The 24,232-nt window shown below is 39.8% G+C and overlaps 3 protein-coding genes across 4 annotated transcripts in view; 2 read left to right on the plus strand and 1 right to left on the minus strand.

Annotated features, from left to right (window-relative positions):
• Positions 1–16: 16 nt before the first annotated feature.
• Positions 17–5,541, plus strand: zgc:194981 (uncharacterized protein LOC561073 homolog). Its single transcript, XM_048248055.1, has 4 exons — positions 17–166; positions 2,894–3,105; positions 4,394–4,513; positions 4,852–5,541. Exons 2-4 carry the CDS (start codon positions 2,914–2,916, stop codon positions 4,936–4,938), a joined length of 399 nt encoding a protein of 132 aa, XP_048104012.1. The 5' UTR covers positions 17–166; positions 2,894–2,913; the 3' UTR covers positions 4,939–5,541.
• A 943-nt stretch (positions 5,542–6,484) lies between these two features.
• Positions 6,485–16,556, minus strand: LOC125297747 (protein NLRC3-like). The gene is made up of 9 exons (XM_048248202.1): positions 16,320–16,556; positions 15,982–16,095; positions 12,387–12,541; positions 10,468–12,241; positions 10,006–10,176; positions 9,008–9,178; positions 8,606–8,764; positions 7,464–7,510; positions 6,485–7,025 (listed from the first exon to the last, which is right to left on the minus strand). The coding sequence occupies exons 1-9, from the start codon at positions 16,424–16,426 to the stop codon at positions 6,490–6,492; spliced, it is 3,234 nt and encodes a 1,077-aa protein (XP_048104159.1). The 5' UTR covers positions 16,427–16,556; the 3' UTR covers positions 6,485–6,489.
• A 2,353-nt stretch (positions 16,557–18,909) lies between these two features.
• LOC125297560 (epoxide hydrolase 1-like) overlaps positions 18,910–24,232 on the plus strand; it is a 10,904-nt gene continuing 5,581 nt past the window's right edge. Inside the window, exons 1-3 of one of the 2 annotated variants that reach the window (XM_048247991.1) lie at positions 18,910–19,040; positions 23,593–23,779; positions 24,088–24,232. The exon at positions 24,088–24,232 is cut by the window's right edge and continues 36 nt beyond it. In XM_048247991.1, the coding sequence (XP_048103948.1) occupies positions 23,678–23,779; positions 24,088–24,232 (247 nt within the window). In that variant the 5' untranslated portion in view covers positions 18,910–19,040; positions 23,593–23,677. Of the gene's footprint in view, positions 19,041–22,218; positions 22,253–23,592; positions 23,780–24,087 lie in introns of those variants that run through there. The other variant, XM_048247990.1, reaches the window with a different exon arrangement.

A 24,232-nucleotide genomic window follows, 5' to 3' on the forward strand; every position in this document is an offset into this window, starting at 1 on the left:
GAGAGGGGGAGGGGACAGCTACTCCTCCTATGGGCTTGCTGAGGTTTTGAAGAGAAAAACATGGAGGAGCTTCACACAGGCTGAGACGAGACGGAGGGGAGACAGACAGTCATGCAGAGTGGACGCCACACCACACTCTGACCCTCAGCAACACTGCACACACTGGGTATGTGCTCACCAAGTGTGGGTGTGTGTGTGGGTGTGAGTTTGTATGAGCTTGAGCGAAAGAAAGAGATTAAGTGATAGAGAGTTCATGTTGTACGTGTATGTTTGTTTATGTTATTGTGTACAAGAGTGACGGAGTGTCATATCTCTCTCTCTCTCTCTCTTGTGTGTGTGTGTGTGAGTGTGTATGGGTGGTGGTGGTGGTGGTGGGGGAGGGGTGCACATGTGCATGTTTGTTTATGTCAAGCAGGCTGGCAATGGCCTCTGTAAAGGAATGACCTCACTGACACTCTTAGGGATAGTATGTCTCATCAGAAACAGCTCTGTATGTCTTATCAGGGGACAAATGAAGTGTGTTGTTTTCTTTTTCAATTCAGTTTATTTCATATCAGGCTACACATAACAGAAACATGCTTGCTTTTAAATTCAGACAGGTTTATTTCGGGCTAGACATAAGATAAGCATGTTTGCCTTTAAATTCAGGGCAGGTTTATTTTATAATTCTGTTTTTGTCAGAGATTAATGTTGGATTAAGGTTGTCTCATAATCTGTCTGGGAACAGTTCAAAACCAACAGACATTGTGCCTGAATAATTTATATGAGATACAGTGTTACAATAATAATAATAATAATAATAATAATAATAATAATAATAATAATAATCTGTATTATAATTATTTGTATAGTTCCATTGCTGGTTACATTCTATTAGCCTCTCGAACCGTGGGTGACTTCAAAGAACATTTAATGTTTGCTCCAAGATAATTGTCTCTCCCCTTAGAAACCTCTCCTCATTACTGTATGTGAGCAACAGACGATTAGGTTGGCTACAAGATCCTACAAGGTCCCTCACATGCCCTGTTCTCCTCCTTCGAGTGGCTTCCCTCTGGAAGATGGCTCCACAGCCTATCTTGCAGGCCACAGAGGAAGAAAGCAACTTTTGTGCCCACGGCTGTCCAACTTCCCGACTCTAGAACCACCTCAACTAACCATCTGTCCTCCCGTTCTGTCCTACATCATGACTCCTCCTCTGGGTCATAGCCAGACATTAGCCAAATTGCACCTGGCGTGGTCCAGTGAGCACTGTACTGCGCTGCACTTTAACTCATGCGTCCAGTGAGCACTGTACTGCGCTGCACTTTAACTCATTCCTCCCTCTCTTGCCCAATCCCTCTCTTCTTCCTTATCTCTCTCTTCCTCTGTTTGGGTATGTCTTTTATCTCTCTTGTTTCTCATCTCCCTCCCCTCATATAGTTATCTCTCTCTCTTTCTCTCTCTCTCCCTCTGTCTATCTATCTCTCTTCTCTCTCTATCCTTCTCTCTCTCCTCTCCCTCTCTCTCCTCTCCCTCTTTCTCTCTCTCTCTCCCCTTGTCTGGCTAGATGAAGAATAGCTGAGTTGGCTTGGTTGGTATCAAGGTGAAATGTGAGATTGCTAACACACACACAGAGAAGGTGCTCTCGCACACGCATACGCAAACACACACACACACACACACACACACACACACACAAACATACACAACTCACCTGCTCAGCACAGTGCCATAACTCCCTTTCTCTCTCTTTCTTCATCTCACTCTATCTCCTTATAACCTACTATACTGTCTTTCTCACCCCCCTCCCCTCTCTCTCTCTATTTCTCTCTCTTTCTTTCTCACATGACCTCCCTTTGAGTTGTGATCAGTTTACATTAAGTCACATACTTTTATTGAATACGTATTTCTTGTTCTTTTAATGATACTAGGTACTGTTCAGCCAAGCTTTTTGTTTTAAGCCCTATTTAGTACTCTTTTTAAACTAAAAACCCTCTCTCTCTCTCACCTGCAGTAAGTGCAGCCAGTAAACTGCCTGTTTGATGCCTCAGCAGGTCTTGTAGATATCTCTTGGCCCACTTTGACTCTGCTATCTGATAAATCGCTCTTGGCAGTATCACAAAATAAAACTCTTATTCTTGCATTTCTTTCTCCCTCTCTCCCTCCCCCTTTCTATCTCTCCTTCTCTCCCTCAGTCACCCTCCTTACTCCTTTTTTCCTCCCTGCATGTCTGTCACTCTCTCCCTCTCTCCCTCCCTCCCACCCTCTCTCCTTTCCTCCCTTCCACCCTCTCTTTTCTATTTCTCTCTCTATGTGTGTCTCTGTCCTCTCTTTACTGACTGTTTAGACATTGCCGACCAGTTTTAGCAGCTCAGTCCTTGAGGCCTGGGGTACAGTATAGTGGCATGGACACAAAGGTCTTTGATACAAAGTTAAAGGATGATGTTTTGTTTTGTTATGTTTTTTGTGACTGTCTTTTTTGTTGTTGTCCTTTTTCAACTGTTGGAGCGGTTATTCCATAGACCCATGGGACGATCTTTGATATAACTAATAACCATATAATGGTTCAGTAAAAGTCACTCAGTGCTCAGTCCAGTCCAGTCCAGTCCAGTCACTCAGAGCTCCCTGTTTGACCTCTCAGCAGGCCGTCATACTCCTGACTCTGTGCTATCTGATAAAGACAAACAGAAGCTGGCATGCAGGCAAACGCAGCCCTGTCAAATTTCTTTCAAATTTCCCTGTCATGGTGACTTGACGACTTAAAAAAAACATTGCTCAACCGCTGCAGATATGATATCGCCCCGAGATATTCTGCTAGAGCAAACACGAAAGGAGAAGGTTTCTGATAAAACAGCAGCCTTTAAATAACCACAATCCCCTTCCCTCTGTCTCTCTCTCTCTCCTGCTCGCTCAGGCTTCAAGAATAGAACCGAGATGGCATCCATCCTTGTGCTCCTGGCTGTCATTGCCACGGTGACGACCATTGTCAACGGCGATGGTGCTGTGAACCAGCGGTACGGTCCGGATGTCATGAGGGCAGCGGAGTTCGCCATCGGGTTCCACAACCGCATGAGTAACTACCCGTATGCTTACAAGGTCATCTCTGTGATCTCTGAAAACTCTCAGGTAAGAACACTGCACCAAACTGTATGTGATGCTCAGGACACAGATGAGACTTAAGGTTAAATCCATGTGACATGTTTTTAGAAATAATGGGACAGTGCATATTATTTCTCATTCTCAGTAACATCTAAATGCATGTGATGCTATTTTTTCCCTTTTAGAATATAAACATTGCATATTCATAACTTTGCAATGTACACACACACAGACAAATACACACACTTGTTGTAGGTTCCATATTCTATTTATAATATTATTATAATTTGTTGTACAGCACTTTGTTGTATATTGACCAATCCCAAGCCTCGCCTAGGTCGGTCAAACATTACTGGCTAGAACTGCATGCTATCTGCAGTGCTAGCACGATGTAGCCTTGTGAGACCATCTTGATCTCACGAGCTTCAGATTCCCACTCGCAGATCAGTCTGGCATCTCTCCAATAGAGAAAATTTGGAGCAGTTCGTCAAACGAACGTCCAATCAGCGATAGTTTTGAGGCGGGTTTAGGTGTGACGCAACGAGAAGCTACTGTTCAATCTAAACAATATATAGCATAGCTATCGCTGAAGTTTTATCCGAACATTCGAGTATTCCTGGGGAAGCTAGGAATCTAGGAGTCTCTGCAATGTAGCTGGGAGGAATGAAGGACACAGACATCCTCCTTAGCCAATTCCAGTAAGTGTTAACCCTAAATCTGAGTTACTTAACGAGAAGGAATATGCTTTCTTCAGAAGTGTAGCCTACCATGAAAACTTGGTGGGGATTGTCGTTGATGAGGTCACATACAAATGGTAAGTTTAAAAACGTTAACGTTAGCTATTTACCTTACTTGTATGTTAAAATATGGCATTAGAAGAACGCTTCGTTGATCTGATTGGTTGATTTGGCTCGTCTATCACAAACATAGGTGGTGATAGACAGATGGTTAACCAATCAGGTTAAGCACGATGACCAAGAGATGAGGTTTCTTGCTTTTGTCTATTGATCTGTGAACTCTCTCTTGCCTCCAATCTTAGCTTATTAACATTCTAAAGAATATCTGGGTTCATTGAATTCAACATAGAATTTTAGAACCTTCAATTGTTGCGGAACTTAGAATGTTCAAAAACCTACACCTTTAAGGGTTAAGGCCATCCACAGCATGATGAATGCTTTCTGGGCGAAATTTGTCTCCCAATGACGTGTGTCACAAGTACACAAATACTAATGTGATAACGCCATCTGTCCCATATTTACCCCCCCTGCCTGTGTGAAGTACAAATGTACTAATGTGATAATACCATCTGTCTCAGATTTACCCCCCTGCGCGTATGAAGTACACCATGACAGTGAAGGTGGGCGAGACAACGTGCAAGAACACAGACAAGGTCAACCTGACCGACTGTAGGCTCCAGACCTCCTCTGATGCCAAGGTGTGTGTGTGTGTGTGTGTGTGCGCATTTGTTTGAACATATTTGGCCATGCACCATGCATGCCTATGCATGCATACTGTATATCCACACAATGTGAATTATTTTACAAAGAATAACATACATACAGTACATACAAGGGTATTGGTCAGTCACATTGTCACATGTTACCTCCTCCCAATGAGACAGTCCAGTAGCTCCTCCCAATGAGACAGTCCAGTTAACTCCTCCCAATGAGACAGTCCAGTAGCTCCTCCCAATGAGACAGTCCAGTAACTCCTCCCAATAATGTCTCTCTCTCTGACTCCTGACCTCTCTCCCTTATGACTCTTCCTTCCCAGGCCATGATCTGCCAGTTTGTAGTCCTCGCCGTGCCCAACGCCTCCTTCCCCACCAACAGCTACCTGCTCTCCAACAAGTGCAACTGACCCCCGAGACCCACCCTTTACACTATAGGACCCTCGTCTCAGTAACTGATTTTGTGTCTGTCCAACATTAGGATTTATTCTTTGAAGTCTTAATCGTGTCAGTTTCCCGGGCAAATGGCATTTTAATTAAAATTGTTATGTAGATATTGTAGTTTGATTGGTGTCATAGCATAATGACCGTTAAGGTACCTTTTAGTCCTTAGGTTAAATGTGTCCTTTAAGTAGATACCTACACACACAACATTCAGAGGAATAACTGCGTTTAGGGAACATCCCTCTTCTTCACTGACCTTGAGCACCCTGAGTACATACCATATAGCACAAATATTTTGGACTGTGTTCTCATTACAGCAGCCCACTGAAGATCATTGTCCTCAGTACTTCTAATTGGTTTCATAGGGACATCTGAAGCTAACACTTATGCTAGCATTAGCATTGTGGCTAACACAAGTATTAGGGCTTATGCTAGCACTAGCATTAGTGAATACTGAAGGTATGCCTACTCTGTAAATGTTGGTTATTGGTTATAGTTTTATGGCTGTCTATGTGACCACTTCATATGTTAATGATGTTTAAAGCATTAATAAAAACATAATTGGCAACGCAAGTTTAGTAGATCATAACTGGTCTTTTAACACATAGTAACACATTGTAACAGCCATTACATACCTTTTCCAACTATAAAAAGAGGGGGGGGTGCTATATTTCTATCTATCTATCTATCTATCTATATATATATATATATATATATATATATATATATATATAATGTAACTTTACAGCACCATGCCTGTGGAATAGTATACAATAATGGCAAGTTCAGAAATGGACATCAATGTGCACCTTTCCAAATGGATCTGCAGAGCAAATTGAAATTGGCTAACAGATTTTAAGTGAACTTCTTCTCTGCTAAAGTGATAAAAAACTTGCTTTGAATCTGTGAATGTTGAACCTAATGCAGGTAGTAGATTTCTATTCAAGATAGAAAATATTGTTTTGCCTTTAGCTCCAAAATCTTGATTGTGAGGACACTTACTCACTTAATTCATAAACCACAAATATGTAAAACACCCATATAAAGCAAACAAAATAAAGAATGTCTAACATAAATACAGTACATTTTCTACAGATATGTGTGTGGTAAGAAAGTACTAAAACATAAAGCATTATTATATTAAAAGATCAACATATATGATGCAATTTATTGTGGGGAAAAACTACTCCACATTTCTATATAATTGCAGTGAGTCATATAAACAAATATGGAACTGTTGGCCAATTATTTTAGATGTTGGATACACAGTGTACAACACTCCATGAAAATATAAAAAAATCCAGCATGAATCATTCAAAAGTAATAAGTTATGGAACTTTCTAATTTTAGCAAAACACATAATTTACAAACCTCCATATCTCAGAAACTGAAGAAGTTCTAATTCTAACTGTTTGCACAGTAGTCGATGGGTATAATGGTAATGGTATAATGAAATAGTTTAAAAAATGAAACGTCTTTTTGCCAAGGGTATGGTAACTTTTTAATCTGGCACGAGGTCATGAGATTTGGCACAGGTACACGGAGGAGTCAGGCTGAACCCAAAACCCTGGATAGAGGGGCTCAGTGAATGTGGAGTGGAACGTGTGCAGGTGGGTAAGTGTGTCAGAGGAGACGCTGTAGAAGGACAAAGTGCCAGCTGGCCAGTTCAAGTACACTCCTACTCTTCTGGTGTGGAAGGAGGGGGCTGGTATGACTATGTCTTTACTATTGTGCCTGGCACAATAACTGTGAGGAGACCACCTCATAGTCCAAGACTTGTTATTATATCCCAGCAGGCTGTCATCATTCCTCCCTTTCCTCCTGATGCTTTTATAGGCCAGAGCTATTTGACCCCCACCCTCAAGCCACTCAGCCTCCAAGTAGCAGCGTCCAGACAGACCCTCTCTACACAATATATGATGCCACCAGTCAAATCTCTCTGGGTGGTCAGGATACAGTTGCCTCTCACTCAAACATGTCACCTTTCTGTTCCCCTCTGAGATAGAAAGATTTCCGCCTGCTGTGTCTGGGTCCAGTGTGACATCACAGGCATCTGCAGAGAAAAAAAGAAAACAGTTTTGATACAACAGTTCTTATAAGAATTGTGTGTGTTTGCAGGTTTGGTGTGAGCATTATCAACAAAATTAGTTTGATTAATACTATTTTCTGTTGCTCACATAATTAGATATATAGATATTTTGAATGAGAAATATGACACAATAGAATGGAATGTTTAACAGATTCAGTGTGGGCAGAGAGCATTTAATGCAAACTTCTGATGCTTGCATTCAGTTAGGGCAAGCTGTAAGGTTTACTTTGTAAAGTTAAGCAGACAATACTTGCAGAAGCTGTCAGATATAAGTGCAACAATTTTAAATCTTGCGATTTGATTTATTCCACTGTCAAATTAACAAATGTGGACTTGGACCCTAAATGCACTTAAAACATATGCAAACACACACTTCGATCATCAAAGGGTTGAAAGACTTACATTTCTGCACGCCTCTTGTTAATCTCATTTCTGTACAATTGTCAGTGCTGTAAGACAAATAGAAACACACATTATTTAACACAATTTGTTTGATCCACTGCCCTCTGGGAAGAGGTACAGAAGCCTGCGCTCCCGCACCACCAGACTCACCAACAGCTTCATACACCAGGCTGTTAGGATGCTGAACTCTCTCCCCCCTCCACCCTCAGCCACATAACATCCTGGACTTTTGGACCCACAATGGCTGCCTTGCACTACTCCACTTGCACTACTCCACTTGTACACTTGCACACTTTGCAACTTGTTGTTGTTGTCCTGTGTCCTGAAAACACTTCTGAACACACTTCTGCTGCTCTTACATAACTTGCACCACTATGCCACTTGCATACTTAGGTCAAACAGAACTACCTCAGCCATTTATTGGCCTGACTTTTGCACTATTATTATATTGACTATCTACTGTATGCACAATTGCACAATTTCAACCCATTTTTTTGCTGCTCTTATTTCTTCACTGTATGTGCCTTCTTATTTACTTTTTATATTGTTTAATTGAATGTTATGTTTTTGTCTGTGGACTTAATTGGTAAAATGTCTTGTCTCCACCGTGGGATAGTGGGAAACGTAATTTCGATCTCTTTGTATGTCTTGACATGTGAAGAAATTGACAATAAAGCAGACTTTGACTTTGAAAATGTTTTGTATGAGTATATAAGTATATATGGAAGTGAAGCACACACTAATCCCAACGCAGTGAGCTGCCTGCTATAGCGGCGCTTGGGGACAGTGAGGGTGCCTTGCTCAAGGGCACCTCAGCCGTTCCTACTGGTTGGGGTTCGAACCAAGAACCCTCCGGTTATAAGTCCGAAGCACTAACCAGTAGGCCACGACTGCCCTGTTTGTTTAGAGTTTGAAATAAAAATAAAAGTGTAAAATAACCACATAATGCAGAACCTTTTTTGTCATTTATACATACTGTTAAACTGCAGTACCATATTGCAAGTGTGTGTGTATTAGTGTACAATGAAATTAATGTTGAGTTGTTAATTTCTGAGTGTGTGAGAGATGTGTGTGTGTGTGTATGTTACAGGTGATGGTGGTGGGGGTACATAATTTTTCTGTAACATAGTCTCTGTTCTTACTTGAGTGTCTCCAGTTTACCGTTAGCAGATAACAGCTTCAGTCCTGATTCTCCAGGATGATTGTAGCTAATATCCAGCTCTTTTAGATGGGAGGGGTTTGAAGTCAGAGCTGAATCCAGACAAATACAACCCCTCTCTGACATGAGGCAACCAGAGAGTCTGAGAAAGACAGAGGACAGATAGAGATAGAGTGACAGTGATTATCATTGAAGTCACAGATTTGACAGGTCTAATCAGGTTTGGATTTTTAATAATCAGTGGCTATAAATAGGCTATTTGTAAATCAATATTTAATAGAACAATCTGCAAATAATATTGCTGGCCGGCCAAAACAAGATTACCAACCTTAATCTCTCCACTTTACAGTGATACATTTCTGTATCATAAAACAAGATTACCAACCTTAATCTCTCCAGTTTACAGTGAGTACTACATAATGCTGCAGAGAGAAGCTGAAGCCCTGTATCTCCCAGGTCATTGTGACTCAGATCCAGCTCTAACAGGGAATTTGGTGACTGTAGAACTGAAGCGATAATTACACAACATTTTTCTGTAACTGCGCAGCCAGCTAGTCTGAAAAAACAATATGACAGAATACAGACACAAAGTTAACCTGAGAGAGAATCAGACATCTGAAGAGTTACACACATTGAGAGACCGTTATCCATCAATTAATCAATCAATCAATCTTTGTATAGTGCCTTTGGTCCAAAGTCGCAATGCAAGGTGCTTACAGAAGGATACCAGAACAACATAAAAGCAAAACATACAGTATATTAGGCCTAGAATCAATGCATTTCCCCCACATTGATAATCAGAAAAAGTTCCAGTTGATATCAATATCAATATTCATGAACATGTTTCACATAGAAGAAATAAGTGTAGTCTAAATAAATAGATGAGCCCTAAAAATAACACTTTTTTATGGGGCACCATCATATTGCAGCATTGTGCTTACATCAAGTTTAAGGAAGGGGAGACTAAAGCATCACTTCTTGACAGGTGTCTTGTTATATCTTGGTTTATAAAAAAAGATAAGTTAGGCACTAACATTATAGATTGTTTCAAAGAAAATACACTTCTGTGTCATTTAATACTGACATCATCAGCATAACCATTGGTTGAGTACAAAAGCAGTGTCAATCATCCTCCTCTCTCTGTCACTGAATAAAGCCCATCTTGATAAGCAGTTGTGATTGGTTCCTGGGATTTGGATGATTTTGGAAATCAAAATTGGAAAGGAAGGATAGATGGATATGCCAGAGCAAATTTAAATGTTCTCCAAGATTTCCTGGTGCTAATATATGGCTAGATCTCTGGACTGACTGAAAAATACTGTATGTAACAGAGGCTGTTTATGTTCAGGAAGAACGAAAACCTTAAAGCTATTTACCACAAACCTTAATGTCTGCAGTTTACAGTGAGGACCACTCAGTCCCTTTGAGAGAAGCTGAACTCCAGAATCTCCCAGGTCATTGTCACTCAGGTCCAGCTGCAGCAGCGAGTTTGGCGACTGTAGAATGTAGGCCACCATCTCACAGGACTTATCATTGATTTTACAACCAGCAAGTCTGTAGAGAAAGTATCAGTGCAGTGTGAAATTATATCATTGTCATGATTTATTTGTGAAGAACACATAATTAGCCTCATTTTGTATAATCTTATCATGTATCTTGTGTAAATGCCTCCTCAAATTATGTGTACTCCAAACAAGTCCTAACACCATTAAAAGTATATTCTGATCAATAACAATGCTGCAATTTGGCTTATATTATAACTGTCATCTTTTGTTTTAGAAAAGGCATTTGTCCGTTCCAAATAGATTAATGTGTCATTATAAAGAACCTTCAAATCAAACTCACTGTGCCTTTCTGCAGCATCTCACAGCTGGGATCAGTCTCCTGCGTCCCTCATCTGATGTGATGACATATTTCTTCAGGTCAAACTCATCCATCACCTCATCAGACATCAGAAGCATGTGGGCCAGTGCTGAACAATGAGTGGGAGACAATTCCTGTTTGAAGCCATTTGGTGATTTCAGAAATCTCTGAATTTCTTCGTGAATGGAATGATCATTCATTTCTAATAAGCAGTTAAAAAGATTGATACATCTTTCAGGAGAGAGATCGTCTCTATTGAGCATCTTAATATACCGACATACTTCATCAATGCTCTTTGAGCTGCTGTATGTGTGGTTCAGAAGACCTTGCAAAAGTCTCTGATTGCTCTCCAGAGAGATGCCCATAAGGAAGCGAAGGAAAAGATCTAGGTGTCCATTCCTGCTTTCCAGAACTTTGGTGATCGCAAACTTTAGCGACTCTTCCAAGCAGAAAAATTTCCCCATGGTCTTTATCTGATAGCTATAGGAGACAAATATATGAAGTGCTGCCAGAAATTCCTGGATGCTCAGATGCACAAAGCAGTAGACCTTCCTCTGATGAAACACAGACTCTTCCTTGAAGATTTCAGTGCACATGCCAGAGTACACTGAAGCTTCACTGACATCAATTCCACACTCTTTCAGATCTTCTTCATAAAACATCACATTGCCATTCTCCAGATGGCTGAATGCCAGTTCTGCCAGCTTCAGTATAACTTCTTTCTGTGATTCCAGGAGCTGCTCTGTATTTAGCTGCGATCCACTTTGGTACTTCTGATTCTTTCTGGTGGTCTGGATGAGCAAGAAGTGTATGAACATCTCAGTCAGAGTTTTGGGTATTTTCTGGGTGTTGTCCTGTTCCAGCATCTGCTGAAGTACAGTGGCTGCAATCCAACAGAAGACTGGGATGTGGCACATGATATGGAGACTCTTTGATATCTTAATGTGGGAGATGACCCTGTTGGCCTGACTCTCATCACAAATTCTCTTCCTGAAGTACTGTTCCTTCTGTGGGTCATTGAATCCTCGCACTTCTGTAACCTGGTCGATGTACTGAGCAGGAACTTGACTGGTTGCTGCTGGTCGTGAGGTTATCCAGATGAGAGCAGAGGGGAAAAGAGTTCCCTTAATGAGGCTAGCCATCAGAATATCCAAAGATGTTGTTTGAGTTACATCTGACATCAACATGTTTGGCTGGAAATTTAGTGATATTCGACTCTCATCCAAACCATCAAAGATGAACACAACCTGACAGTCATTGTATCCTTCACCATCATTTAGCTCCTTCAGCTCAGGGTGGAAGTCAAGCAGGAGGCTGTGAAGACTATACTGATCACCCCTGACCAAATTCAGCTCACGGAAAGACAGTGGAAATATGAGGTGTACATTCTGATTGGCTACACCATCTGTCCAGTCAAGTATGAACTTCTGCACTGAGACTGTTTTTCCAATGCCAGCAACACCTTTGGTCATCACAGTTCTGATATTCTTCTCCTGTCCAGGTAAGGGCTTGAAGATGTCATTGCAGTTGATTGGTGTGTCTTCTGTGGTCAGTTCTCTGTATGCTAATTCTACCTGCCAAACTTCATGTTCCTTATTCACCCCTTCACTCTCTCCCTCTGTGATATAGAGCTCTGTGTAGATCTCATTGATGGGAGTTTGAATCCCTGGCTTGTTAATGCCTTCAGATATGTTTTCAAACTTCCTCCTCAGGCTGGCTTTATGATTCTCTATAACTCTCCTCAGGACATCAGTGTCTGTTTGTCAAAAACGGAAATAAAAAGAAAGAAACTCACATAAATAAAAACATCTGTGTGTTGAGAAAGAATATAAATAAATATGTTCATCCAATGCATCCACTGTCATTACACTGAAATGAGTGGGTTTTGTATTTATTTCCACATTGGGGACAGGCTTGGTTTCCTGGTAGTCCAGGCTGCTCCTCGAGGCACTGCCTGCAGCAACTGTGTCCACAGGTGGTGATGACTGGGTCCCTCAGCAACTGCTCACACACTCCACACCTGGACTGATCCTGGATCAGTTCAGACCTCACCTCACTGCAAAGAGATGTGTGTCTTTATTGTTGTAAAGTACATTCAATTATGAATGTCTTCGATTTAATTGAATTTCAATTCTACTTCATTTTATTCAAATTTGAATTATAATTCTAGTTCCTATTTTTTTACCTTCATGAATTTAATTGGAATTTAGGAGTCCTTCTCAATTCAATTCAGAATTTTGCCCAACCCTGGTGAAAATATATGATTTAAATACCTAGAGATTGGGATGGTGCATGCGCGGATCTACGGGGTGGCAAAGGGTGGCAATTGCCACCCCTGGGACACAGTCTTGCCACCCCTGTTGCCACCCCATTTATAAATCAGATAATATTTTTTTAAAGTATATTTTATGTTCATACGTGTTGGACTGTGAGAAGGTGTGAAACCCGCACCAAACTCCTCTCAAATAGAAATCGCCAATTTAGAATCCCCTGCCCCCTCATAATGGTTTCACCCATAACCATCAGCGCAGTGACCCCCGCGAAATTTCACCATTGGCAGCAGATTGCACAGTGCATGCAACTATGTGTCAACTGTCTGTAGGCCTACAACGAAGTGGTAAGTTTGACCACCAAGTCGAAAAAGTCCATAATCAGACCCATAGTCAGTACATCAGTTAGCCCGGCAACAACCTCACTGTTATTCTACGTCATTTACATCCGCAAGACTTTGTCTCATCAAATTTTTTGATGATGGTCAGGTCAGATAATAAGGGCATGCTCATGCGTAGCTTAACGTTTAACGTTTAAAGTCTATTTGTGTGTGTCGCTAGTTTATAACATTTGATTGTAGCCTAAATACTGCTGTCAATGTCAACCCATACACGTGATAATTCAACACGGGTTCTCAAAATTGTCATGCATCCACTTTCCCAGCATCTATGACTATCCAAATTTGGTCGACATGTCAAATCAAACTAGAATATCTAATCGGTGTCAAGCTGGTGGCGGTTGCGTTTTTTTACTCTTTCTTTTCATATATAGTGTGAATCAATCTACACAAGTAAAAGTAGCCTACTATTTTCAAACAAACCCTACTCAGAGTAGGCTACTAGACTAGACGTTTGAAAGCACATCACATATGAAGCGTTGTGCATGAGATGTAATTGCTTAGATTCCAGTTAAATCTTCCCGTTTTATTGGGTGATAGATTTCAATCATTTGCTGGTAGATGAACCAACAAGCTGAGGCCAGCACAGGAGTTTGTGTCCTTAAGAAATTAACATGTTGCTTGTTCACTCGTGTTTGAGGTCGTTTCAATAGGATATTTATGAAGGTACTTTAATACAGTATACATGTACTTCCTTATTCACCACTTTGTGAGTGAGTGAGTAGCCTAAATTGTGAATGGCAAAACGTAACATTTGGCACTAAAGATCAGGGACTGATTTCCATTTAGGTTCGTTCTGAGCAAAAACATTATTTGATATCATAATATTATAATATCTATATAATATTAGGTCTTAAAAATAATAGCCTAACTTAAAGGCACAGAAAATGCTTTAAGCCTTGCAATAGCCTAACATATGTATGGTGCTACCAACTGCATGACAGGCCTATAAATATTTGCCTAGTGTCTCTGGTATCTTATTTCACAAATTGTTTCAGTAATTTAGACTACATACTTGGAAAAGGCAGTTAGATAGTGTTGGATATTAATATTCTTTTTTTTATCTACCGATGGCTTATTTTGTATGACTAAATTTGGCCATATTCCCTCAAAACTCACTAGAAGACATCATTTGAGGGGTCATGTTTTAAAAATACCCCCAAATCATCAGAATCTTGTTTCAATCCATACTGTATAACCTAAATCTATTTATGGCTTATTTTATAAATGTATCCATATTCCCTCAAAACTAACTAGAAGAAATCATTTGAGGGGTCATTTTTTAAAAGAATTCTCTGGGGGAACATACCTCCAAACCCCCCTATAATTGCTTTTTGACACTGTATAATTTAAGTACAGACTACACAGACTGTATAGTGATTACACAGAGAAAGAAATTCACATATTAAGACCCACATCATCCAAAACGCCAGCTACATCTCCGATTTGCCTCCCACCTCGTGTAATGTAATGTAGAGAATAAAACATATTCAATGAAATCCGTAGAATTTTAAGTTTTGAATAATGTCCATGGCCCCCCTCCTGGAACCTCATGCCACCCCTTCGCCACCCCAGGAAAAAATCTCTAGATCCGCCCCTGGGATGGTGTTATTACAGCTAGCCTAATAGCTGGTTTGATTTGCATTGAGAGATGATCTTATGGAAAGTACCCCATGCCAATTGTGAGATATGGTAAAGGGTATGTGATGATGTGGGGTTAATTTAATCAAAGGCCAAGGAAATTTTATCAGGATCTATGTACCCAGGATTCATGAAATAACTGGCCTTTAAAAATAAAAATCTGCCTGACTCTATGGGAATTCAAAATAGATTTAACATGGGGGTATGATTACTTATGCACTCTGTATTTTAATGAAGAACATTTATTTATTTACGATACATTATTCATTCACAAAGAAAATTGGTGTCCTTAAAGGTTGGATTTTTCCTCATTTCTTTAATTACAGTTTTTCTCAGTCACTTTGGTGCTTTTCTCACATCACTATTAACATTTGCACAGCAGTTAGCGCATTTCTCAAAACAATTGGTGCAAACTGCAAAACCTAGTGGATAACCTGCAAAAGCACGTCACTTGCTCAAAATGGATAGTCCATTCCTCAAAAGCAAGTATTTATGTCAATGAAACTGCCAGTGTCATCAAAATGAGAAGTCTTGACACCATTGTTTATGAACAAGATAGTCAAATGGCTTTGTCATGTTTTCATTACGACAGTTTATGCTCTCAGTGTTTTCCCCATGCAAAAAAAGGTCAGAACTCGGTGACACTACCTGAAAATGCTCAAGACAGCACTATACAGTACTTGTACAGCCATTTGAAAACTACAGTAAAGTTACAAATTGCTGTAGTTAGGGGAGTAAGTGAGTACAAGACACTGAATATGTATGTTTCACAGTTTTACTGTATATGATCTTTGCAATTCTACAGCATTGTGACAGAATTTGATAACTAGTTCACCAATTTTGTATGTAATGACTCAAGCAATGAAATGAAGACTATTAGTTTTATCGGGAACGACTATTCAGCATCCATAAGTATAGTTCATTTTGACTGACATGACAAAGCAACTGATACAAAGCAACTGATACATGTTCAAAAGCATTTGCAATTTGTTCAGAGGAAGGAGAAATTGCTACTATGATGTGCACAAATGACTAAATGTTGTGGAGGTTGAACTAGTAGTTATGAGAATTTTCATTCTGATCTGAGAAAAGCACCAAAGCGACTGAGGAAAACTGTAGATCCATTTCCAAAAGATGATTTTTTTATTCCTCTTTGTAGTGTGTGTGTGTGTGTGTGAATTACTCACGTTAGACCTGATGGTGTTGGCACATTGCTGAATTTGGGAGGATAATCCATGGACTTATCACTCTTCACAGACACACAGCTGGGCACTGGAGATGGAGGTCTGTGCATCTCTGGTCTAAAAGCAAACAGACACAAAACAATAATAAACACTCATCTGAATAATTTCTCTACTGAACAACTACATCTGAGTGTGTGTGTGTGTAGTGTGTGTGTGTGTGTGTGTGTGTGTGTGTGTGTGTGTGTGTGTGTGTGTGTGTGTGTGTGTGTGTGTGTGTGTGTGCTACGTATGTGTGTGTGTGTGTGTGTGTGTGTGTGTGTGTGTGTGTGTGAATTACTCACGTTAGACCTGATGGTGCTGGCTCATTGCTGAATTTGGGAGGATAATCCATGGATTTATCACTCTTCATAGACACACAGCTGTTCACTGGAGATGGAGGTCTGTGCATCTCTGGTCTAAAAGCGAACAGACACAAAACAATGTGTGTGTGTGTTTGTTTGTGTGTGTGTGTGTGTGTGTGTGTGTGTTCATTTAGCAGCTGGTTTGCTGCTAAACTAGTTACGGATATCCATAGATGCTTTGCTCTTCAGTGACACACAGCTCGGCACTGAAGAGGGTCTAGGAAACACAAGAAACAATCAATACAGACCAAAAGGCCGTTCACACCAGGAACGATAACTAAAGATAAATAACTGTAAGTGTCCACGTTAACCAACGATAAAGAAAGTCTCTACTCATGTTGATAAACGTGATGGTTAAAATTTGATGGATTCTGATTGGCTGTCAATTTTGGACATTCACCATTATTTTCTTATGTGAACATGGTTTTTTATTGAGAACAGAATCTACACACATATATACTTAAAGAAGCCCTATGCAGGTCTGGTTAGTCCTTCACTGTTTCTGGGTTTTCGCCTGATTTGGGCTCACATTTTTCACGACATAGCTCCCCCTGCAGCTTCGGTAGCAAGTGACTGCTACGCTAAACCCCACTAGCTAGCGAGCTAGCCATCAATAAACCAAGCTAAACACATAGGGCTTACAATAAAACGGTCGAGCAAACACATTGTTCAAGAGACTATCAAAGTCAAAGTCAAAGTCTGCTTTATTGTCAATTTCTTCACATGTCAAGACATACAAAGAGATCGAAATTGCGTTTCCTACTATCCCACGGTGGAGACAAGACATATTTTACCAATTAGGTCCACAGACAAACATAACATTCAAGTAAACAATATAAAAAGTAAAAATAAGAAGGCACATACAATGAAGAAATATGAGCAGCAAAATTTGGTAGAAATTGTGCAATTGTGCATACAGTAGACAGTCAATATAATAGTGCAAAAGTCAGGCCAATAAATGACTGAGGTAGTTTTGTTTGACCTAAGTATGCAAGTGGCATAGTGGTGCAAGTTATGTAAGAGCAGCAGAAGTGTGTTCAGAAGTGTTCAGGACAACAGGACAACAACAACAAGTTGCAAGTGTGCAAGTGTACAAGTGGAGTAGTGCAAGTGGAGTAGTGCAAGGCAGCCATTGTGGGTCTAAAAGTCCAGGATGTTATGTAGCTGAGGGTGGAGGGGGGAGAGAGTTCAGGATCCTAACAGCCTAGTGTATGAAGCTGTTGGTGAGTCTGGTGGTGCGGGAGCGCAGGCTTCTGTACCTCTTCCCAGAGGGCAGTGGATCAAACAAATTGTGAGAGTTTCCGCAGGAAGTACAGGCGGCGCTGAGCTTTCTTCGCCAGTGATGCAGTGTTGGTGGTCCAGGAGAGGTCTTCACTGATGTGCACCCCCAGGAATTTGGTGCTGCTCACTCTCTCCACCACAGCACCGATCACACACAGCACTATCAAATCACATTACAAAAACAAAGTTCACCCAAGGGTAGGCTACTTACAATTTCAACAGCAAACAAGCCAAGACGGAGTCCGTTTTGCAGTCTGATCTGACTACATTTTCGTGTATTTCCGCCGAGTTACATCCGGACGTGTTCGGACCGCGACCAGAAAGTTGCATATTCGTTTTTTCCGCGGAGAAGCACTAGGGGGAGACGAAGCACCCACCAAACAACCCAAAAAGTGTTGTAGAACCATCATAACGACTCTCAACCTGCATAATTAAGGTCATTTTTGCTAAAATTGTTGCATAGGGCCTCTTTAATATAAATGACTATGATAGCAATGCCATTTAAAACATTTAGATAGATAGATGGACAGATATATAGATAGATAGATAGATAGATAGATAGATAGATAGATAGATAGATATGAAGAAATGTGATACACCCCTGTTGTCAGCAATTATGTGTACATATTTAATCCTTTGAGGCTTAGACTATTTTCAGTATCATTTATGACCTTTACTTTTAAGCTCTTATCTTGGTCATTGTAAGAGCCATCTATACTTGCTCTTTCTTTTTGGACAGTCTAGGCCAGTGTTTCTTAACTGGTCAGGCTTTGGGACCCTCAATTTTCCATGGTCATGAAGTCGTGACCCATATTCTAGCATTCAAGCCAACTGATACAGTGAGCTATATGCTAAGATGTGCAAAGGGCCTGCACTTGTTTGGAATCTGGCAATATAAGAATCAAAGTTGTGGGATATTGTACTGTACTGACATACATATTTTATTCAGTAACACTTTACTTGATAGTATCGACATAAGAGTGGCATGACACTGTCATGAACATGTGATACTGTCATAACACATGAACCCTAACCCTAACTTGTTATGACAAAAAACCGAATGACACTTGATAACAAGCATTATGTCATAAACGTTTATGATTTGTTTATGACACGTTCATGACACTGTCATGTCACACTCATTTCGATATTGTCAAGTAAAGTGTAACCTCATTATGAATTATTGTATTCACTGAATTAATTTATTAATAAATAAGTGACTAAAATAGTTTCCAGATGTCAAGTACACCTATATTTGTTCAAATAACTTACCTTATGTTTTTAGTTTTGCCTGCTTTACAGGAATCCATTCATCCGGTAGAGAAATCTGGCTGGACTTGTTCCGCCTCAGGAGTTCAAGGCGTGTCAGTCGCACAACAGGTAGAATTACAAATGTTGTCATGAATGTTTAACTCTTTCCTCCCCACTCACCTCTCTCTATTTCAATTACAGTTTTTCTCAGTTGCTTTGCCACATTTCTCAGATCAGAATTGAAAATCTCAAAACTGTTTGTTCAAACTCCATATTATCACTTGTGCACATCAAGCCATGCAACAGATTTTGTACAAATGTGTACCGTTTTTTTTTTTTTTTTTTCAATTGATAATGTCATGTTGGTCAAAATGCACTATACTGCTTCCCTGCTGAATACTCATACCCCTTAAAACAAATGGGCCTTATTTCATTGCTTGTGTTATTACATGCAAAACCATTAAACTAGCTGTTATAACTACTTGTCTAGCCGTTCAAGCTTATATAAATATATGCTACCTAACAGACAGGAACGTCAGGATGTATAGAAAGATGTACAGTGATGCACAGCTTTGACAAAGGGGTGTTTTACTGTATATTAGTCATTTTTCATTTGCACGATGTTGTAAAAGCCATTGTTCTCTTAAAATACTGTCACAATGTATATCAACAGGAAAAGACTTTGAAACATATCCACTGTCTTGTAATCAACCCCCTACCCACACAATAATGTTTATAAAATAGTGCTGCCTTGCGCATTGTTAATTTGAAACAATACTTACATAGTAAACTGTCATATTGACAACAAGACAAAACAGTTTGACTATCTTGCCATAAACAATGACGTCAGGATTTGTCCTTTTGATCGAACTGACAGTTTCATTGATATAAATATTTGCTTTCGAGGCATAAACAAAGCATTTTGAGCAAGACACACACTTTTGCAGGTAATCCACTATGTGGTGCTCTAATTGTTTTGAGAAATGCACTAAGTGTTAATGTTAATGATGGTTTGAGAAATGCACTAAGTTAAAGCTGCAGTTGGCCAGTCTGACAGATTGAGGGGACTTAGCCAAAATTTTGAATGTTTACAACTCTCATGCCCCTCCCCCACTACCACCGAGCACCCTCTCATCGAGTTTGTGCTCGTCAGTGCGCACCAGACTGCACCAGACTGTGATTGAAATTCAGATCTCACACAGCCCTGCTCTGATTGGACCAGAAGGACCGAGAGCTGTGGATTTTTGCAAAACAAATAACAGGTTATAGGTGGAGGTTTTTTTTTCTAAAACCGTATGTTGTTCTGTCGGAGCAAAGTGTCGGTTTCAGTGAATATGATCAAAAAAATCTTGCCAACTGCAGCTTTAATGTTGATGATGGTTTGAGAAATGCACCAAAGCGACTGAGAAAAACTATAATTATGAGTAGGCTATTGAGGAAAATTAGCCTGACGTAGCCATGCTCAATTCTAGTCTAGAATTTGAGTCTGACAATGCTCCATTGGGATGTGATTATGGTGCATGTTTCAACCGATACAGGGGTTATTCTTCTCCACAAGTGCCTTAACATTGTTTTCTGGTTATTGCACTGTCAATATCTTGTACAACAGACATAATAACAAAATCTAAATGTCTACCTTTTAGCAACAGTGTTTTTCTTAGGAAGAACCGGAAAGAATGAAACACTTTTTAATTAAATGTCACTTACAAAGACATTGTACCATACTGAAAGCTAATATTTTGTCACTAGCAACCTACATCTGTCCTCTGTCAAACACAGTGGCATTTTCAATTGTGAACAAAACCATGACTCTGAACAGTTCTGGTTTGGGCATAGTTGCTCCACAACGGAACAAGTTCAGACCTCAAATTGTGTGGGTGAGGCTAAGTTCAGCTGGCTTCCAAGCTAGAGGAAAATAAGAAAAAGGATAAATCTGCTTTTGGCTTGTTCCTTATAAAGAGATGGTGATCCCTCAGGACATCTCTGCACAGGAAAGTTGACTACAAATGAAAATCATTGAGTCTTTGAATTTGAGTGTTAGAAAGATAGACAGAGATACAGATAGATAGATAGATCGATAGATAGATAGATAGATAGATAGATAGATAGATAGATAGATCGATAGTAGATAGATAGATAGATAGATAGATAGATAGATCGATAGTAGATAGATAGATAGATAGATCGATAGTAGATAGATAGATAGATATATCGATAGTAGATAGATAGATAGATAGATAGATAGATAGATCGATAGTAGATAGATAGATAGATAGATAGATAGATAGATCGATAGTAGACAGATAGATAGATAGATAGATAGATAGATAGATAGATAGATCGATAGTAGATAGATATACAGACAGACAGACACACAGACAAACAGATATTTGTTGTCCCGTATGATTACATCATGTTGCTTCTGTCCTAAACTCTATGTCCCTTTTATAAAAGTGAAACAGTCTCTCTCTCTTTCTTCCTCCTGTCTCACTCTTTTCCTCTCACTCTAGATCTGGCTAAACATGAGATAGATAGATAGATAGATAGATAGATAGATAGATAGATACTTTATTGATCCCCAAGGGGAAATTCAAGGTCTCAGTGAGGTATGTTTGTCTTATAAGATTCAGCCTTAGCTTTCACTATATGCCCATTCAGTGTTAATGCAAAAAGTGGTCTTGCTCAAAACTACACCAATTAATGTACTTTTGCTCTCAATCAAAAGTGTCAACGTGTTAACTACCATAAATATACCATAGGTTGTTTTTACTTTTACATAGGTTTAGTGGATCAAAAATCTTTTTGAAAAGAGGTACCAAAAAAACTCACTTTTTCATTGCAAAAGAGAGCACCATACCAGAAGACGTACTTGTTGATATGTACACTTGTACAGTATACAATATGACATTATATTATGTTTTTTATTTATTCTATGGCCACTGAAATTAATTTAAATCTAAATATTTAAAACACACACCCATTTACACACACACACACACACACACACCTACACTCACTCACCTCTTCTCACTTGGCCTACTTAGGGATATAAGCCTCTTAAACTTGCCTCTCTCATACACACACACACACACACACACACACACACACACACACACACACACACACACACACACACTTTCTCTGACACTTACTCACTCTTTATCCCTCTCTCTCTCACACACACACACAGACACACACACACACACACACACACACACACACACACACACACACACACATACACATGCATGCATGCAAACACACAAGCAGACATTGTTCTGTGTTTAAGCCACTCTGTTCAGTAGCTGCTCAGCAGTCAGCATGCATTCTCTGCCGTTCAGGTGAGTCCAGATTGACTGTATTATATAAACTATACAGTATCATTCACATTGTATACATGAGTAACAATTTAGTTTAGCTGCTACTGGTTTATATCTAACTTACTAAATAACTTACTAAATAGCTACCTAACTACCCAACTAACTAACTAACTAATTAATTAACTAACTAATGACTTACAGTTGTGCAATGAACTGTGTAGCTCCCGGGCAAGATAACAATTTAGGTTAATATTCACTGCTCTAATCAGCATTATTTATACAGTAGCATTATATACAGCAACCATTAAGGGCAGTTACTGTAGTCACATGGTTTTACACTGAGGTGTTCCTGGATATGAGGACTGTCCACTATTAGGAGTAAGCTAGTTTCATCATCAGGATATCGTACAAAAGTAAGTTTCATAGATTTGGTCAGAGGTGGGTTAGTGGTTTTTCTCTGTGGGTGTTAAGTATTCACTGCAAAAAATGAATTCTAACCAAGTGTTATTGATCTTATATTAAGATTAAAAAATCTATTTGGTATTGTTTTTAGTATGAAAAGACTTACCTAGCGCCCTCTCAAAAGATAATTTTGACTTAATTTAAGAAGACTTTAACTTATTTTAAGGAGTCTTATCAAGAAAAATTTGCTCAACGCACTGGCAGACAAATTTGCTTGTTTTTAGGACAAATTTGCTGAACGCACTGGCAGACAAATTTGCTTGTTTTCAAGATGAGATGTCTTAAAATAAGTCAATTTTTTTTTTAAATTAAGTCAAATGATTTCACAAAAAAGCGCTAGGTAAGTCTCTTTATACTGAAAACAATACCAACTAGTTTTTTTTATCTTGATATAAGATCAATAACACTTGGTTAGATTTAGTTAGATAAGCAGTTTTTCCAGTGTTGTAGTTGTAGCTAAGCATTGCATTGTTGCATGTCTCAAATTATGCTGATACTGTGTCACCTCTGGTCTTGATGTGTTTTTTTTTTTCTTTAACTGTGCTTGTTTCATGCTGTAAATTATAACTATAACATGTATGAATATGTAAAAGGTAACTTGGCATGGCAAAAGGTAACATGGCAGTAAGACGGGAACAGAGTCCACAAACTGTTTGCAAAACTGTTTGCTAATTTAGGGAGAGAGAGAGAGAGAGAGAGAGAGAGAGAGAGAAAAAGCGATGGCTTCAAGATCAGTGTGTGATGGATATCAAGGCTCCTGTTAAATGATATAGCCTAGCCCATTTGATCTCCATTTTCTGTGACGTATGTATCGAAATGGTTATGGATCCTATACCCAAACATAACATTATGATGACCTTTTCACGACCTTGGCCTTGATCATGATTTTCACCCCACAGGCGCACACTGAGCCGCGTGGCTCAGGCTGCGGGGGTCACGCAGGAAGGTCAACGGTTGGGCCGGAGAGAGGTCAGCACCGTTCCAATGGGAGACGGTTGGTGGCTGTCGGGGAAGAGTGAGACGGCGGCCGAGGAGGACACACAGATCTACCCCTTCACCGTGACAACCAGCGACGAGGAGATACAGGTGAGGAAAATAGAGATGGGTAGAGAGAGAAAGAAAGAGGAAGGGGGGAAAGCGAGAGGAGGGGGGGTATAGAACAAGATGGAGAGCAAGATTTACCTCTTCAACATTCAGGTGAGTAGGAGAGAGAGAGAGAGAGACTGATGGAAATAATAGGTTAAGACTGCAGCAGCTAGTACCTAATAGGTTCTTTCAACATGGATACATGTATCATACATTTGATTTCATTAGATTTTGTCTCTTATTAGGATCTTTACACATAGATCATCAGGCATGAACCTGCTTTTTATTTTTATTTTACGTGCTGCTAGGACCTGCACAGGCGCCTGGACCAGACCAGACCAGTGGAGGGCCTGGAGGACGCCTGCTTTCAGTACGGCTTTAACCCCGCCTACTTGCAGAGGGTCGTCTCTTATTGGAGGAACCAATTTGACTGGAAGAAACAGGTGGCTGTGC

This window comes from Alosa alosa, chromosome 7 (assembly GCF_017589495.1).
Source record: "Alosa alosa isolate M-15738 ecotype Scorff River chromosome 7, AALO_Geno_1.1, whole genome shotgun sequence".
NCBI classification, from domain to species: Eukaryota; Metazoa; Chordata; class Actinopteri; order Clupeiformes; family Clupeidae; genus Alosa; species Alosa alosa.